The 18,023-nt window shown below is 45.2% G+C and overlaps 1 protein-coding gene across 3 annotated transcripts; it reads right to left on the bottom strand.

Moving 5' to 3' along the window:
• Window positions 1-209: 209 nt before the first annotated feature.
• On the bottom strand, window positions 210-8,534 carry NR4A2 (nuclear receptor subfamily 4, group A, member 2). 3 transcript variants are annotated; one of them, XM_011949205.1, is made up of 8 exons: window positions 8,239-8,534; window positions 6,426-6,549; window positions 5,055-5,920; window positions 4,139-4,268; window positions 3,588-3,751; window positions 2,488-2,690; window positions 1,924-2,102; window positions 210-1,774 (listed from the first exon to the last, which is right to left on the bottom strand). In XM_011949205.1, the coding sequence occupies exons 3-8, from the start codon at window positions 5,916-5,918 to the stop codon at window positions 1,518-1,520; spliced, it is 1,797 nt and encodes a 598-aa protein (XP_011804595.1). In that variant the 5' UTR covers window positions 5,919-5,920; window positions 6,426-6,549; window positions 8,239-8,534; the 3' UTR covers window positions 210-1,517. The 3 variants fall into 3 exon arrangements, with proteins under 3 accessions (XP_011804595.1, XP_011804596.1, XP_011804594.1); XM_011949206.1 differs by having other exon boundaries at window positions 5,055-5,742; window positions 8,239-8,508; XM_011949204.1 differs by lacking the exon at window positions 6,426-6,549 and having other exon boundaries at window positions 8,239-8,479.
• Window positions 8,535-18,023: the final 9,489 nt, after the last annotated feature.

The following is an 18,023-nucleotide window of genomic DNA, read 5'->3' as shown; positions in this document are numbered from 1 at the left end:
ACTGGAAAATTCTGGTTAAGAAAAAATACCTTACTGAATTATCTGGATAACTATTTTGGTTCACCTGATTTCTTTTGCCAGAATAGATTTAGGCTGTCAGTTTGAAATTCAGATACTGAATAAGTGACCTATCCCAAATTAATCTCCAACTGCGTATGTTATGTTGCCATTCAGTCATTATTTTTTCCTGGCCCAGAAAGAAGACAAAATTCTGTTCATTTACATGGTTTATTGTTGTAAACATTAAAATTGTCTTTCTCAAAGAAAGAATTTATCAGAAAAAAAATCAGCGTCTCTAACTGTCATACACCATAGAAAAAAAGGCAGTGACTCATATCATGTGCCATACTAGAAATATACAAAGAAAAACACTACAGAATATGGCAATATTAAAATTCTTACTCAACCAAAATAATAAATTAACTGACAATTTTAGACATAAAAAAATTCAAAGTGCTCAGTAATTTCCAGGGAGTTATGTATATTATAAGCACTCTGGAAACAGTCACAAGCTGCTGCATGCAAGTTTTGTTTAGCTTTAGACAGCAAAATAATCAAGATATAAACTTTCTTTTTATCAACATCAACGGTACATACAACACTTACAAACAAGGAATGTTGGACGGTGTTACAAACACTATGTGTCCCTTTTGTCAGGATTTTCTGATGTGTAATACTTGTGCCCACCTATTTTACAATTGAGAAAATGTTTAAGCTCAGATAACTACCAATCTTTATAAAATCTAACAGACTACATAGTGTCTGAAATACTATTTATATAATATAGACATTACTGAAGTAGCAAGTGCCTATAACATTTTCAACCTAGAATCAACATGCTTGTCCCTTTTTATGTATTTATTTATTTATTTTTTTTGCAAACACACTTATCTTTTAGAATTTGTAATATTTATTCATAAATAGGCACAAAATAATTTAAAAAGCCAAACTGCATTGGGTAAATTTACAAGCCTTTGCCTTCTTCAACTCATGCCACCCACGCAACATTTAGTTTTACTATATATTACAGCTTTCTTTACAGCAGAAAACTTTGAAGTATTGTTAAAGGGCAATACTTGTGGGTCCCCTTAAGGTGTGTGTGTGTGTGTGTGTGTGTGTGTGTGTGTGTGTGTGTGTTACATTTGTCTGAACTGCAACAACCAAGCATGGCCAAACATTTCCCATTATACAGTATATCAATCTTTCTTCTGAACAATAAACTGATTTTTAAACTGATAATAAAAAGTTTATACCACTGTATTGTGTGTAGTCCATGTTCTAAATCCAGGATGCCCCGGAGCCAAAATGCCCTTTCAGGTTCTGCCTGCAGGTTAGGAAATAGTAACAGTTTTTGTTTGTTTGTTTTCTTTAGGGATCAAGGGGGCTGGGGGGTTTACAGAAATGGGGGGCAGCTTGAGCTGAGACAGCTCACAGGGCTATCTCTGCCCATGTGACTTGCCCCCTCTGGACAGTTTCCGTTATCTTTCCAGTTCCTTTGAAGTGCTTGGGAGGAGGTCTTAGAAAGGTAAAGTGTCCAGGAAAAGTTTGTCAATTATTGCTGGCGGTGGCACCAAGTCTTCCAATTTCAGGTAGAAAATGCGCTGTAGCCCCTGTGTGCAAAGGGTACGAAGTTCTGGGAGCTTCCCCAACAGTTTGGACAAATAATTGGGGCGGTTCAACCCCCCATTGTTGAAAGTCACATGGTCTTTGAGACAATTTACAATCTTGTTTTGCAGTTCTTCCACTCTCTTGGGTTCCTTGAGCCCGTGTCTCTCTAAAGAAAATATAATCAGAAACAAAAGAAGAATGTACAAGACGGTTAGCTAGTTGGCAAAACCAAGGAGAATCTGTGACAAGGGCAAGCCAGGACAAATCCTGGTAGGCAGTTCTGGAGGGGAGGCGCCCTGCACCTGCAGTACTGACCTGTGACCATAGCCAGGGCAGCAATGCAGGAGAAGGCAGAAATGTCGATGTTCATATTCTGCAAGTTGGAGGAGAATTCAACAATGGAATCAATCCATTCCCCAAAGCCACGAACGCATTGCAACCTGTGCAAGACCACCCCATTGCAAAAGATGAGTTTACCCTCCACTGGGTTGGACCTGCAATTAATACCAAAGAGAGAGAGGGGAGAAAAGAGAGAGAGAAAAGCTAAACAACTAATTACTTGAAGAGCAATAAATGAGGGATTTAAGAGGCACCTAATTACTGAAGAGTTAATAAAATGTAGACCAGTGGACCTTGAAAGGGTTTAATTTCATAACAATCAAGAACGCCCCCTATCCCACCTCCATTCCATTCATCCAAGGCTTCTGGGCTCGTTCCTTCCCTTGCCTTTTTTTGTTTTCTTTCTTTTTCTTCCTTTCTCCGACTTTCATTTCCTATTCTTTTTCTCTACCCCACCCTCTGGTTTCCCTTCATCCCTTTCTTTTCCTTTCTTGATTTCTCTCACAGCCTCCCTGGATTGTCTCCTGCCTCCCTCATTACCTGTATGCTAATCGAAGGACAAACAGTTCTAAGAAAGCTGATTCAAAAAGCAGGTCCTGGTCGGCTTTGGGCAGGTCTGCGAAGCCAGGGATCTTCTCCGCCCAGCCCCGGATGATCTCCATGGAGCCAGTCAGGAGATCATAGAATTGCTGGATATGCTGGGTGTCATCTCCACTCATCTGATAGTCAGGGTTTGCCTGGAACTGGAATTTCATTTTAAAAAGCACTTAATGAGGTTCTCTAAAATATATAACCCGTGAAATTGCTAACCTTGTTTCTAGTAGGGGAGCCAGGTTTTTATAACAATTAAACCTCTCTCTGACCAGTAAGGAAATTAGATGTTCCGGGGCAATTAATTCAATTAGGGACGGTGCTACGAGGTCGCTGCTTTAAATATGTAAATTACCATTTCCATACAGACTAAATACAGTGCCATCCAGCCCTGGGAAACGTTCACTCTTATCTCCACAAAACAATTGACATGTTAGTATTCATGCTAGTCCCAGAGTGGGCCTCGAGCTGAGACGCCCTTTTGCAAATCTTAATAAAATTGCAGTCACTACCAGGTTTGCTCAACATACTTCCTCCAATTAAAGCCCGCAAATTTTTCACAGCTGGAGTAAAAAGGATCTGACCACTTGATCCCCCACCCCACTGCCATTCTTCACACCCTCTCCTTCCCTTCCCTGACCCCCGGACAGGCCCTACATCCTTCCCCAGCACAGTGCCAGGAAGGATGAGGATTAAAGCATCTACCTCTATGGAGGGCTGGGAATAAAGTAGATCGGGGAGGGGGGAGTTCCTACAGCCCCTGGATTTCATGGTAGAGGCACTGGGGTATTTGGAAGAGGAGGGGTGGAGGGGTTGTGGGGTAGTGGGAATTCACACAGCTTCAAACCCTGTGGCATGTCCCTCTTCTCCTTCCTCTGTCCTGTCCTTATGTCTATGCCCCCAGCTACAATCCCTGGCCAGAGCTGTGAGGCATATAGTCTTGCTTGCCTTCTTTACTCCATTGAATCTGAGGGTTAATGGTGGATGTGGGGAGGGGTCCTGCCCATCTGTCGGTTTATCCACATGATTTCCCCCCACCAGCTTCTTACCCTGGAATAGTCCAGGCTGGTCATAGCCGGGTTGGAGTCGACATGGGCCCTGACGAGGGCACTGATCAGACTCACCGGGGGCGAAGGGGGAGAGGGCTCCTGTGGGCTCTTCGGTTTCGAGGGCAAACGACCTCTCCGGCCTTTTAAACTGTCTGTGCGAACCACTGCAAAGGAAGAGCCCTGTTAGCGCCGCTTTTCTGAGCCCAGGCCCAGCTGCTGCCTCGGTACCTCCCCGGGGAAGGCCGCAGCCGCGGGGCACCAGGCTGAGCGGCTCAGGGCCCCACTGCTTGTAAAGCCTTTACTGACGAGAAGCATTAAAAAATGCGGGGTTATTTTATGTCTTCCTCCAAATGGGTCGTATAGTTAAAGGAGAGAAGGGCCTGGCGGCTTTCTCTAGGGGAAGCCGGCAAGCGGGCAGCTGCTGGGTCCTGAAGGCCAGACTGAGGGGGAGCCGGAGAGCCCAGCACCAGGAAGTGGAACGTGATGCTGGAGTGTGAGCAGTGGTTTCCTAAGGGCGCAAACTGGAGGGTCGGCAGCTCCCCTCTACCTACCTTCTTTGACCATCCCAACAGCCAGGCACTTCTGAAATCGGCAGTACTGACAGCGATTCCGGCGACGCTTGTCCACTGGGCAGTTTTTATTTGCTAAACACACGTATTTTGCATTTTTTTGCACTGTGCGCTGCAAAAGGAGACAATATAGACCAAAATTTTTTTTTCTTCTTTTGAAAATCAGGCAACTCGGAGAAAATGTCTGATATGTGGCTGGGGTTTACGATTCCTGCCCACAAACAAACACATACACACAATTCCATTTTATTTTTTTCTCTTCCTTTTCTTTCTTTCTTTTCTTTTTCCTCCCCCAGGGCATTTAACAGAAGAAAATTGATAGCGTTAACATTTGAGCTAACCTTGCCGCTCCTTGCTGTGTTTTATATGCCAAGAGAAGGAGAAGGAGACGCTCAGTAAATACAAATCCGTGGGCATTCATATTATTTACATTCCTTGGAGACCTTCTCTATTTAAAATGATAAGATTATTCAATCAGGATGGCGAAATAAAGAGATCACTTAATTTGACCATAGGGAATTCTGTTCCACTTGGTTAGCTCAGACACGGTTCTCTGTCCTAACCAATTTCATTCTGAACAGGGAAGACAGCTCCTAGCACATGCAAACGACCCTCTTCCAACTCTGGCTCCAGCAACTTCGGGCGGGGGCCAGCCGGGTCAGCTGAGTGCGAGGGGGATGCGACCCTGGCCTCCCAGTCTTTCTGCTTCCCTTTCTCAGACACCCGGAAGTCCCCGCCGCAGCCCGTGGACTCCTGCAGGGTAGCTTCGGTGGACCCCGGAGAGCGGGGCAGTCCCGGGAGAGCTGGGGCTGGGCTGCCAGCACCAAGGCGGAGGCACTCCGGGGTCCCGGGCACTAGGGGCTCCCTACCTGCCTACTCCGCTCAAGCCACCGCTCACCTTAAAGAAGCCTTTGCAGCCCTCACAGGTGCGCACGCCGTAGTGTTGGCAGGCCGCGTTGTCCCCACACACAGCGCACAGCCCCTCGTTGGAGGGGGAGCCCCGCGACGGCGGCGAGGGCACCTGCGTGTCGAGCAGCTGCGACGCGTGGCCGATCTGCAGGCCCGGGAAGCCCATGGACGCGGGCTTGCGAATGGGGTTAGGTACAGCAAAGGTCTGCCCGTCCACCACGTGGTGGCTGCTGGCGGGCTCCGGGTTCATGGGGACGTGCAGGGGCCCGTCGAAGCGCATCTGGCAACTAGACACCGGGGTGCCAGGGGGCGATTGCTTAAAGGAGAAGAGGGAGAGGCGGGAAACTGGCGTTTTCCTCTGCTCGATCATGTGCGTAGTGGCCACGTAGTTCTGGTGGAAGTTGTGGAGAGACCCCGGGTCGTCCCACATGGGGCTGTGCTGCACCTGGAAGCCCGGGGTGGTGGGCGTCGGGGGCGAGGAGGGCTTGTAGTAAACCGAACCGGAGTGCGGCATCATCTCCTCAGACTGAGGGGGCAGGTGGCTGTGTTGCTGGTAGTTGTGCATCTGAATGTCTTCTACCTTAATGGAGGACTGCTGTCCGGACAGGGGCATTTGGTACAAGCAAGGTGGCTTGACGTCGTAGCCTGTGCTGTAGTTGTCCATAAAGGTACTGAAGCTGGGGAGAGAAGTGGTGGCAGTGATTTCAGTGTTGGTGAGGTCCATGCTAAACTTGACAAACTCTGGAGTTAAGAAATCGGAGCTGTATTCTCCCGAAGAGTGGTAACTGTAGCTCTGAGAAGCGGGGCTGGCTCCTTGAGGCGAGGACCCATACTGCGCCTGAACACAAGGCATGGCTGGAAATGAAACAGGGTGATACACACTCAGCCTGGTCAACTGAACACTTCCTCCCGGGCTCGGGTACACCTGGAGCTACACCGGCAGCCCGCGGCAGTCAGAGAGCGTACAGGGGAGCGAGAGGAAGGGCAGGAGAGGGAGAATGCTGCAGAACAACAGTGTAGGGTGTGGAAAGACTGACCAAATAAAGACCCAGAGCTAAAAAGCTACTGAGGGTCCACACTCCCAGGTATTTCCAAACATCTCCTCCATACCACCCCCCACACCTTTTTACAGTCAGTCCCACTCAGATGAGCCTCTTCTCTGAAGCTCAGATTCAGCAGTCTCTTTCTAGAAATGACCATCTAGAAATGAAGCTGAATTTCACGATGAGAAAGTTGTTCCCCAAGGCGATGGGTTAGGCAAACCTTAAGTTACAGAGTTTGCCAAGAAGATCGCCTTGTCCTGTTTCTTGATGTTTGGGGAACTCCGGAGAGTAAAGGAAAGAAATGAAGTTGCACTAACCTTCAGCCGAGTTACAGGCGTTTTCGAGGAAATTAAAGGTGGACAGTGTCGTAATTCAATGAAGGACAAAGTTTCCAAGATTTTTAGAAAAGCAGTGGGGAGTCCAGCCTGTCCAATCTCCTCCCTGAAATACAGACACAGGAAGCTTCAGGGTATCTTCCTGACAGAGATTCAACTGGGCATATGTAGACTCACCAGGCAGGCCCTTGTATGCCTTCCCTGTTCATCTCATTGGAAGTGAGTGGGAAGCCATTACCAAACACAGCACTTAAAATGAATGTATAAAAGAAATGACTTGAAACAACAGAAAATACCATCCATTGCACTGTGTAAATCCTTGCAGAGAGAGGATCCTGCAAGAGGAAAGTTAGTCCATGAACTCATTTAACATTTATGATGTAATGAACTGGCCCCTTTGCTATAGTGTAGGTGGAGAGGTCATTTCCATCTTAGGTTAATTCAGGACCTGAGTATGAAGACTAGAGTCTGAAAATACAGCATTGGAACTTTCTCTTGCATTTTTTTTTCATGTGGTGAAATTGCCTTTTCTTTTGGTAGAGGGGAAGAAAGTAGAAGTCAAGAATATAAAATGAGAAAACAATCTTCCCCCTTATAAAATGTTAGAAAGACCTTGACTGAGAAGGCAATTTGAGTGGAAGCATCCGCATTTCTAAGGTGCTTTTGACAGAGCACTGGGATTGCAGCTGCAGATAAATCGATGTTCACTTTTCCAGAAAACTTGTCTTTCAGCATCTTTAATGGCCACAAGGTGGGAAGAGGGGACCCTACTTTTCCAGGAGTATCTTAGGTCAATTGCAGAGAGAGGACATACTGCTTATATGATATTGGCACTAATATTAGAAGTGTTTCCCAGAACAGCAAGACGAACACCTTCCCCATAATGCCTTCCACGATCTGCCTTTCTGGAACAAGGCATTCTTGTGTCCTAGAAATTTTCAGATGTTCCCACTTAGAAGGCACTCTAGCGCACAGTCTTATTACTAATGAAAAAGAAAGCCAGTATCCTCTCTTTCTATTCTTTCCCCTCCCCCACAATCTTGCTTCATAGTGGTGGTGGGGGTGGGGGGGTGATTACCCAGAAAAAGCAGAAAGGAGACTCGACCTCCACAGCCCTTAGAGATATTCCTGTGTTGGATATTAACTCCCTGGTAGCTCCACAGTTTCATAACTGTACTCTTTACATATTCATATTCTCTCTCTCTCTCTCTCTTTCTCTCTCTCTCCACATTCGCAAAGCCAAGGACAGCATATGTCAAAACCAGAAATTTCAGACAACTTAGTAACAGGACACTCTACCAACACCACCCTTACTCAACAATACCCGGGAAACATCGCGCGCTGGCCAGCCGCGGAGACACAGTTCCCAAGCAACGCATAAACTGAAGAACTTTCTCTCCCTGTCAGTTTGTGGGCAGCTTCCCTCGTATACACAGGACTTGGAGTCTCCGTCTTCACAGGCTACAATCAATTCCTCACTAACAGCAAACTTTGCTCACATTTCCGCGGGCTAGTCCTCAGCTCCCAAACTGTGGAGTCTCCCTTCCACGTCCACCAATGAGAAGCCTGGAAGCCTCTGTCGGGAGCCAACTCCCCACTAGTGCCAAAGCCGGAGTTCGAACAAATGCCCCCCGGTAACTACGCGCACGCACTCCCCATCCTTCGGTCCCACTCTCACTAGAAGCCTCTGGCTCCCACTTCCAAAGAACCTATCCCACACAAGTGGAAAGAAGAGACGTGCAAAAGAAGGAAGAAGCATAAAAGAAGGCGAACTGCATGGGCTGCATCTACTCACTTAGGAGTTCTCCGCGTCTCTCTTCATTCATTCAACTCTGCCGAAGTGCAGTTCCCTCTGGGAGCCTGGGCGCCGGGGTCGGGGAGGGGTGGGCGAGCTGGGCGAAGGGAGCCCGGACACCTCACGCAGGGAGGGAGTAGGGACAGGCGGCCGGCTGGACAGGCAAAAGGGACCGCGGAGCTGTGCGCGAGCCGCCGGGAGGACTGGCCCTGGCCGCCAATGTGCCTTTGTTTATGTGGCTCGCGCTGCCGCTGCCAACATGCACCTAAAGTCTCCGCGCGTCAGCGCGCGTCAGCGGCCCGCGGCCCAATCGCGGCGCCGCCGCGCTCCCTGGACTCCTGGCCCGCGCTCGCTTTGGTATATTTCCGACCTGACGTCACGAGCAGGGCCGATTTTAAGGTGGGAACCGCTCCGCGTTCACCTTGGTAGCCAGCCTGGGTGGTTTTTGGTGTTTTCTTTTTTTTTTTTTTCCGAAAGAGGTGTGACCTCTCCCAGGTTTGCGCAGCCCGCAGTGCCGCGACACTTCACTTTCCCCCAAGCCCCCGCGCCCTCGCAGCGGCTCGGCCGCTCACATGTGGGGAGGGTGCAACAAAAGCCCAAGCGGAAGGGAAGACCGGCGTGGGCCAGGTAGCACGCACCTGGAGCCGCACGGAATGGGATGTGCCTTGCAGCGCCCTAACCTCTCCCACCCACCTTCGTCACCCCCTTAGCGGAAGAGCGTACAGATGTCCCATGACACGAGACGCTCAGAGGGTTCACGCAGTTCGGGTGGGATTTCCCTACCCGGTTCATCCCCTTTTACTCCCTTTTCCTGTCCCAGGCCTCCTCCTCTTCTGGCATATATTCATTCTCATTCTCTCTCTCTCTCTCTCTCTCCCTCCCCCCCCCCACTCCCACACTCCCATCTGAAAGGGAATGGCAGTGGGGGTAGGGCTTATTTTTCTGTGTTTCCTTATTTCCATGCAGTGCCCACGTTCGATGGAGGACGTGGTGCCTGGGGTTGGGAGGGGGGAGAGGAAGGGGAGAGGGTAGACAGTGACTGTGACCCAGCTCTTTAGAAACCCCAAAAGTCAGAGTGAAGCGTCGCGCCTTTTTCTTTCGCAGACAATGCAGCCGAGCAGCAGGCAACAGGTGCGCCTTCTGCAGAAAGGTACTCTGATTCCCACCTTCTGCGAACTCTAATACTTTCGATGCTCCTCGGTGCCCACCAACTTGTACCCCTTCCACGAGTTTTAGAGAAATAAATCGACCTTCGTTTGAAACACAAGGTCTATCACAGCCTCAATCTTAAGAGCCCAGAACGACTGGACAAGAAAAGCGAAGCGGGTGGGGATTGGAGACAGCGTCTCCACAAAGCGTAATGTGTGAGGCTACAACCCAGCCAGGAGAGGGGCCCGAGCGGACTGTGGGAGCGTGTCCCACCCCCGCAGCCGTCCGAGTCGCCGCCGATTCTGCTTTGCAATTCATTTCCCCTCGCCAGGCCGCGGGCGCAGGGAGCTTTCTAGCGAAGACAACGCCGCGGCTCCGGAGGGCAAGCTCCCTCCCCCAGTCTCCCGGCCGGAGCTGGGCGGTCTTCCTAGGGCTTCTCCCGCGGGGCTGGAAGAGGCTGGACCTTGAGAGGGAGAGTTCGGAGCCGCTCCCGCTTTTCTACTCGCGCAGAGCGTCCCAGCCGCCCCTCCTTTCTCGGCGTGGCTCGCTTCCAGGCCGACGGGACCCTTTTGCAACTTGCCCCCCTACTCCTGTTCTCAGTACCGGCCGATGGCGCCGTGGAACTCTTCGGGATCCCGGGCTGCTCAGCCCTAATCTGCAGCCCCGCCTTTGCCTACTCCCTGCTGCCCCCAGCTCGCCGGCGGCTGGGGAGGCGTTGCCAACAGATGCCCTGCGGCTGCCCCAGGAAGCCGCGGGCTCTTCTGCGCCGCAGCCTCCGGGAAACCTACGTGACCACCTTAAGTTTCCCCCAGATGTTGCGGCTGCCGCTACTGCAGCCGCCGCCGCCGCTGCTCGGCGGTGCCCTAGCGGGCGCAAGAAAAAAATAAAACCAGGAAGTGGGTGGGGGGGAGGGTTGTGGTGGCGGGTAAGGGTGTGTGAGTAGGGGGATGAGGAGGGGAGGGCGAAGAATAGCATATTAGCATGAGCTCGGTAGCGTCAGCGCCCCGTGGGCAGAAGCGATTCCATGCGAACGAAAGGGAAAAAGTGAGAGTTTGGAGAGCCGGGGAGAAGGAAGGGGGTGGGGGTGGCGGTGACGCAGGGGCGCAGGCATTGACGCACCGGCCAGGCTGGGCCCAAAATAGCAGCAACACCAGCTCAGAGGCGCCCTCCCGGGTTCCCTTCCCCTTCCGCGAGGGAGCAGGGCGCGGCCACGGGGAGCTTTCCTTGATCCCCGCGGTGGGCCAGGCTCCCGGCCGCTCTTTTCAGGCAGTCGGAAACTCAAGCACAGGCACGCCGGGGTGGCAGTTATTATTTTTTAATATAGTCCTAGGAAAACGGGGGCCGGGACAACTTTCAGGTTGGTTATAACCACCAGCCTCCATACACATACTCCCGTCTAAGTAGATGCATTCACTCTGCACGCTTCCCCCTCCCTCATTGCCATAAAAAACATTCAGTTTAGGTTGGGTTGAGCCTGGGACAATTTGAAAATGTCCCAGAGAACTGAAAAGTGTCCTGGAGTTCTTCAAGTGAGCTCCAAGGAAGCCAAACATTGTAATGTGATGCGTTATTCTTTAACAGCAACCTGTCGAGTGCGGCTTCCTGATAACAGCCTTTGTCCAAGTCTTAATGCCACCAAGAATGAAGGGTCGTTTTCACAGCAGCTTATTATAAGAATTATTATTAACTGGGAATGGAGTGATTACATATAAAATTAAAATGAGAGAAAGGGGAGACCTTTCTTATCTATTCTATCATCTGTGTGAGAGTTCTCTCCTCTTCAAAGTCCTATTCTGGTTTCTGGGAAGCTTTTACTGTTTCCTAGGAAGACACGCCGGATGTAAGGCGTTAAACTCGTTTAAACCAATTTTGAATAAGCTACTTCTTAGGCTGGGGTTTCTGTAGGGCCCGGGTGAGCTGGGTTGGAAAGGATTCAGCATATAGATCAGAAAGTGTTTAAAAAAAAAAAAAAAAGGCCACGCTCAAAACCCCAGACTACAGTTTTCCTCACCAGATTCTGATGGGACGATGTCTCAGTAGCACCGCCAATGTGTGTGTAATTGACTGATCCAGTCAGTAGGGGGCCTGACTCCACAACGTTCAAGAGAATAACACACACACACACACACACACACACACACACATGCTATTAAGCTAAACTAAAGAGAAGGCTGCAGGCCCAAATATTCATATTGTACTGGAATTCATAAATAACTAAAAATCTTTGATTCTCTTCTGTTTTCTCCAAAAGGGAAACAGTTTTAACACATGGGATTAGGGTCACAAAAGATTTTCTTTATTTCCTCCTGCTCATGTTTAACTCACTGTTAGGTCACAGAAGGAAAAAATCAAACTGGTAATAAAATCTCTCATTTTATCACCAGCAAGTTCAAACTGGCATACAGTTTGGAAAAATGAAACCATGTTTTAAAATCCTATGATTACATGTTTAAATAAATTATAGTTTAGAAGGAGATTCCTGTGGGTATATTTGCTAGTACATAAGAGAATGCTTTTGTGCACAGAGATTTAATTACACATATGGAATCAAAATGTAGAATTGAACAACCTTTCAGAAAATGTTAAAACGATGCTTTAGGCTAAAAGAAACTGAAATTCTGCATTTATATGACTGCAACCCTTCAAGATTCTTGAACATAAATAGTTCAAGTAAAGTATTTTATAACTCAATTAAAATGACAATAATGGTTTTTTCAGGCCCCCGTAGCTGATATAACTTTAAACTATTGCCATGTATAAATGTGTAAAGTTATCCCACAATGAAGGTTATTTTCTTAATAATTTTTAAAATAAATGGGATTAAAAATTACTCCTATCTTCTTTTGAAACCAACTGAAATAAATTAAAAAGCATTACTATTAAGAAATACTATTGGATGACCACAGAAAACATTTAGGGAGGTAATGTTACTATATTATCTTTTATGATATTAACCAATATTAAGTAGAACATATTGGTACATGTAAACATATTTTCATTAAAAATCAACATAAATAATACATATACTCACAGCTAAACCAAAGTATTTTATTTTATGCATGGCTAGGCAGATTATACTTAATAAAATTGAGCTTTTGGCATAATTTAGAAAGCAAACATGAATGTAATCCCATAGGATTTTCTATTTTAATGCATGGGAAAGAGGCCTTTAGGGATTTATTTCACCATTCTTCCCAAATGACTTCAGAACAGACCTTACAATGCAGGTATAGTGAAACAGACATACCTGTTATGCTGTAAGAGTGGAGGCAACTTTAAGATTTTTCATAATAAAATTACTTAGTAGAACCTATTTTTAGCATTAAAAGACATATTTTAAATTACATTTGGACAAACTCATTCACAGCATTCGTTGTCATTGGGCACTAAGTCACATTACTGATAGAAGAAATAAATTTTCACTTTGAAAAAATCTGTTTCTGAAAATACAAATTGAGTTTTTACTTCTGAAAGTTTTTTTATTATTCTGCTTTTGCCATTTCATTTGCATTGACAGGATATTAATTGACCAAATTGTTTGTTCCTTTCTCATAGGATGGTTAAAGAACAAGTCTATTGCTTTGTTAATATTCACATTTTGGGTAGTTGTAGCTTTTATTCAGTATTTCTCAGCTGATTTTTACCAAAAAGCACTTAACACAAATACTTTTAAAATTATTTCTTACTTTGATACAGAACTCAGTACAAGAAATGTGTAAAGATGTGCAGAAAAAAAACCAGCATTCTTTTTTCTAGAAGCATCTTCTTGTAAATTAAAATTATGAAACTGAACATATGGTAAAACCTCAGGCCACTCAAACAGTATTTTGCATAATAAAAATCCTTCATTTTTTTGTTAATACTTGACACACAGTTCCCATCTCCTAAATACTTGCTTTAAAGTTAACCACTTACTATTTTCTTATTTAAGAACTATTTTTTATTAGGCAAAGAAGAATAACTTTGGTTTTAGATTTCATTGCTAATTTTAGTAAACATGGGCATCACTAAAATGTACAAAGTCCTAACAGTGTAAAGATTCTGAAAATAAGTTGCTACATGCTAAGAAAATATCAAATATCTGCAAATTCTAAAAGTAGTTAATAACATTAGTAACACTACCAGTATTGGATAGCATTTATTTAAACTTAGATAAAATACATACAAGTTTTTATATGTAAATCACAGCTGGCTACTTTTTGTTCTATCTTTAATGATAAAATAACCACTTTTGATTTTTTCCTTAGACTAATTGGTGGATAGAATGTCTCAATTTAATTTACAAAATGAAGGTATTGATAATATTGCAACAGAGACATATATGCCCTTTTCCTCATCATAATTCTGCAATTATCAAGCCTACAATTTTAACACTACAAAAGTAACTTAAAGCAAGGACCCTTATAGTGATAAGTAATAAATCTAATTACCATATCCTTTGAATAGATGTAATATAAATTTCATTGCTCACTTAAAAGTTCTAAAGTTAACAGCATAAACTTGAAGTTGAGTAATTAAGTAATCCTTATATAGACACTTATTAAAGTATTTATACATATTATCTTAAATCTACATCTATCATTTTGCCAATTAAAATTAGGACTTTAATTGCAATTAAGTAATTTAATTGCCAATTGAACAGCAAAATTGCTAAGTGACTAATTTTAATGCCTATTTTAATTACCAATCATGACTGGGGAGGGAGCTAATCAAGTTACATCAAGCAGTACCAGAGTAATGATGTGAAAAAAAAAAAAAAAAAGGTAGAACAAACATTCAAGGCTACATGCTTCAAAAAAAAAGAAACATAAATTAAATAAATGCAAACACAATCCTATAACTGCATAAAATACTGTATTTCAGTATCTCAATACAGAACATGAAAGGAAACAAGATTAATTAAAGAAGCCCCTGTCAATCTTCAAAGTAAGGACAACCAAAGTCAAATTTTATATGGTATTTACATGGCACCCATGCTAACCCAGATAAAAACAAAAGCTGTATACAGCCGAGAATAAAAGGCTGTTTCCTGCTTGGCTGGTTAAATATTTGCAGACTGGTAGTTAAAAAATAAATCTTAAATGAAATACCATAAAAGAGAGAAACAAGTTTCCAAATGCAACAACGTGGATTTTGCATTTGAAAAGCCAACAGGGCAAGTGCAACGGGGCACTATACTCTTTCCTGGTTGTTCCTCTCAGCCACAATCACTTGAATGAAGACTTCTACGAGAGGCCTAATGCCTATCCATAGCTGTCCCATGTTACCTTGAGAAAAACAGACTCCTGGCCAATCTTAAATACTTAGCATGGGGAATATACCTAATTCTAATAGTCTTTCTTCATTCAGTTAGAATAAACATGCACACTCAAGATAAAGGCTGAAAACCAGCAGGCAACCAGAATCACTGGTGAAAATTTTCTTGGACAACACAAACATATTTTCAAAAGTTTTCATATTCAGACTAATTCTCAGATTAGCAATATGGAAGGGCACTATTGAAAGGAGGAGGTGAAGCTGAGAACTCAAAAAACAGAAAGTGATTCCCTGTAGGCAGTAACAATTCTAGTACTTTCTGACTATAGGGTTTCCCTTGGCAGCCAGCCACCTCATTTAGAGTAACAATGGACATCCATCAAATCTTCATTTAACATAAAAGTCATGCTGCAAAATACATATTTTATTTTTGTTGTCATATATATATACACACAAAAAGTATACCTACCTATGTCTACAAAAGGGTCCAAGATTATTAATGAAATATATGTAAGCCTATAACTTGATGAAAAGCATATCATGCGGCTCGGGATTTTATTTACTAATGGACTTCAATTCTGAAATGAAGCACAGCAGGACTTTCGGCCTGGCTTTTGAAGAAGGAACACTTTAATAATCACTGGGCCTGACAAAAGACTGCAATATCTGTTCATGACAATAACAGCTTTATAAAGCAAGTTTTGTGTGACTGATTAAAGGACACACTCACCACCTATTCACAAGTCATGGAGATGGAGTCATTATTGACAAGCTCACCATCACTACCGATCATGTTTAAAACACATCGAGTGCTGGTGCTACAAAGAGAAATAAAACCTCAGCCATTAGAAGATTTTAAAAACAGCCCCAGAAAACAGGATTGCCATAACTTATGTATATCTTAATGTGTTCTGTATAAGATTTTCTCCTATATACACACACAAAAGATCTTATTTGATAATAATTATCAAAGTTATCGAACTAACTCAAGCACTAGGTAACAAATCAGCCACTACAAAAGGGGGGGGGAGGAGAAGCATCGTCTTATAATTTCACAATAATTCTGAAAGAACATGATATATAGACAAACTTTCAAAATGTTAACACTTTCCGAAACTTGACATGACTGAAAGTAAATACTTTTTCAGACTGTTCATGCCTATTTTGGGCATTCTGCTAGTCATTAGTTTACATGAATTAATGTTTACATAGTGCCAGAAGCGAAAAGTTTTAAAAGTGTGTCTCTACCTTTCAAATATCCTTTAGTAGGTAAAAGTAAACATAAAGTTTAGAAATTCTAGTAAGTTATTTTACTTTTTTGCCCTTAAAGTATTGTCTTTCTGTGTGATCTATCTGTATTAGTGAATAGAAAATAAAGGATACAGTAAAAGACAACCAAAGACAACCACGTTTATAATCTGAAAGGCAATCAAAACATTTTATTAGTCACCAAGATATTTAAAAATGACACCTGTGAAACAGTGCAGAATCAATCCACTAGGAGAGAAACAGCAACTTAAGTATGCTGTCACTGACATGTCGGGAGGAAAAAGCAAACTACCAGTACCACCATGTACATGATTCAAGTTAAGCTACATAAATAGCGAGTGCATGGGGTTGTGGATACAGAAACTGGTTCGCTGAGGAGGTGCTACTTACATTTCCTGTATTTCATATTTCTGAGAACTGTCTTCTGTAATTTCCAAAGTGTAGGAATGGTTGAAGTTTGAAAATAAATGGAGAATTTCAAATAGTTAATGAATAGATTTAGGAGCTATACTGAAACAACTAACAGAAAATACGTTTTCCGGAGTCCTTTAATTTTGTATGCTTAAAAGTATAGTGTTCCTGAAAATGGCTAATTCTTGTTGAAGTAACTAGCTCTGGAAGTCCTATTTTCCATTTCTCCATACTTCATCTATTAATTGGTTGACTGGCAATTTCCGACACCACAGTTTTGCTAAACTTTATAAATTTTGCTTCATCCAGAGGTAGGAGGGGGAGGGAGATGGGCAATACAGAAACAGATTTTACAGCCAGAATATGACATGGCCCCTCAAACTACAAATAGATGTTGTAGAATTTGAAATGTAGCTCTGTAGCTCAATTTATACCACAGAAATTGCGAGATGCTATCTTCTGTTGTTATAACGTATCAGGTCAAGGGATATAAATTGTACCAGGTAATTCATTTTGCTGTTCAGAGAGTCATTAAGTTCCTCCCAGAATATATGTGATTGATATCCCTGGAGGTGAAAGGCTAAAGGAACCATATGGCAACATGTTGCATTCCGTATGCTATCTGCCCATCCGTGCTTAAGCTGTCATTAGCAACATCTGTACCTTACGGAAATCCAGCTGCGCCAACGACGGCTCACAGAATTGTACTTGGGGGGGAAATCTAGCTTAGCGCCATTAACTTGAGACTTAGAGTCTATCTACCAGGACGGATGGAAGCTTTCACAATTAGACGAGACGACACAAATGCTTTATTAAAGTTTAATTTTGAACTCTCAATTAGCGAAAGTGCATTACAAATCGATTGTAATTTCCTAGAAGGTACAGCAAGTTCTCTGCCTGCCTGCCACGTGAGAGACGCTCCAGAGCAAGCTTCCCCAGCTCCCAGCAGCAGAAAGGGGATGGTTCAGAGCCGGTCTCCGCATCCCAGGAAGTCCCTAAAATCTGCGCCAGCCCCTCCTCCCGCAGGGCGGGGGCGTCCACGGCGCGAACCCGCCAGAGATGTAGGGGGAAGTGTGGGGGGCTGGTCCGCAGCCTTGGAGGGGTGGGGCGACAGGAGGGAGCGGCCGGGGGAGGAGGGGCAGGCAGGCGGGCAGCGGGAGAGGGGCCTCTATTATCTCGGCTTCTCGGGAGGAGCCTCATCTAGTCAGTCACGCAGGAGAAGTTTCTCTTTCGCTCTTCGCGCTACACACCCAGGTTGGCTTCCAGCGCGCAGGCGAGGGGGGCGAAGGAGGGGAGACCGGAGTCCCGGAAGGGCAGCCCGGCGTTCACACCCATCCCTACTCCCCTCCTCCCGACCCAAACAAAGCCCCCCGACTCTAAGTCCAGGATACGTTACCTGCCCGGCGCTCCCGGCCCCTCGGTCACCGCATCCCCAGCTGGACGCGCGTGGTACGGGTCCCGCTCCCCGGGGCTCACAAAGTGGTCGCCCCCGGCTGGATAGATCCCCCTCTCTCGACATACTGGGGCGTTTTTTGGGATAGAGGGAACACGGGAAGTGAAACCGGAGGCTGGGGCAAGGGGAACTTACTGATAAAATAGAAAAAAAAAAAAAAAAAGCCCAGAGGGCCCGGGTCCTGACCGGGGGCGAAAGAGGCCTGTTACCTTTCGGGGGCTCGCGGCCGACAGAGAGGAGAGCCGAG

Source organism: Colobus angolensis, unplaced genomic scaffold (assembly GCF_000951035.1).
Source record: "Colobus angolensis palliatus isolate OR3802 unplaced genomic scaffold, Cang.pa_1.0 Scaffold292, whole genome shotgun sequence".
Classification (NCBI taxonomy): Eukaryota; Metazoa; Chordata; class Mammalia; order Primates; family Cercopithecidae; genus Colobus; species Colobus angolensis.
This window is presented reverse-complemented; position numbering and strand designations above follow the sequence as displayed.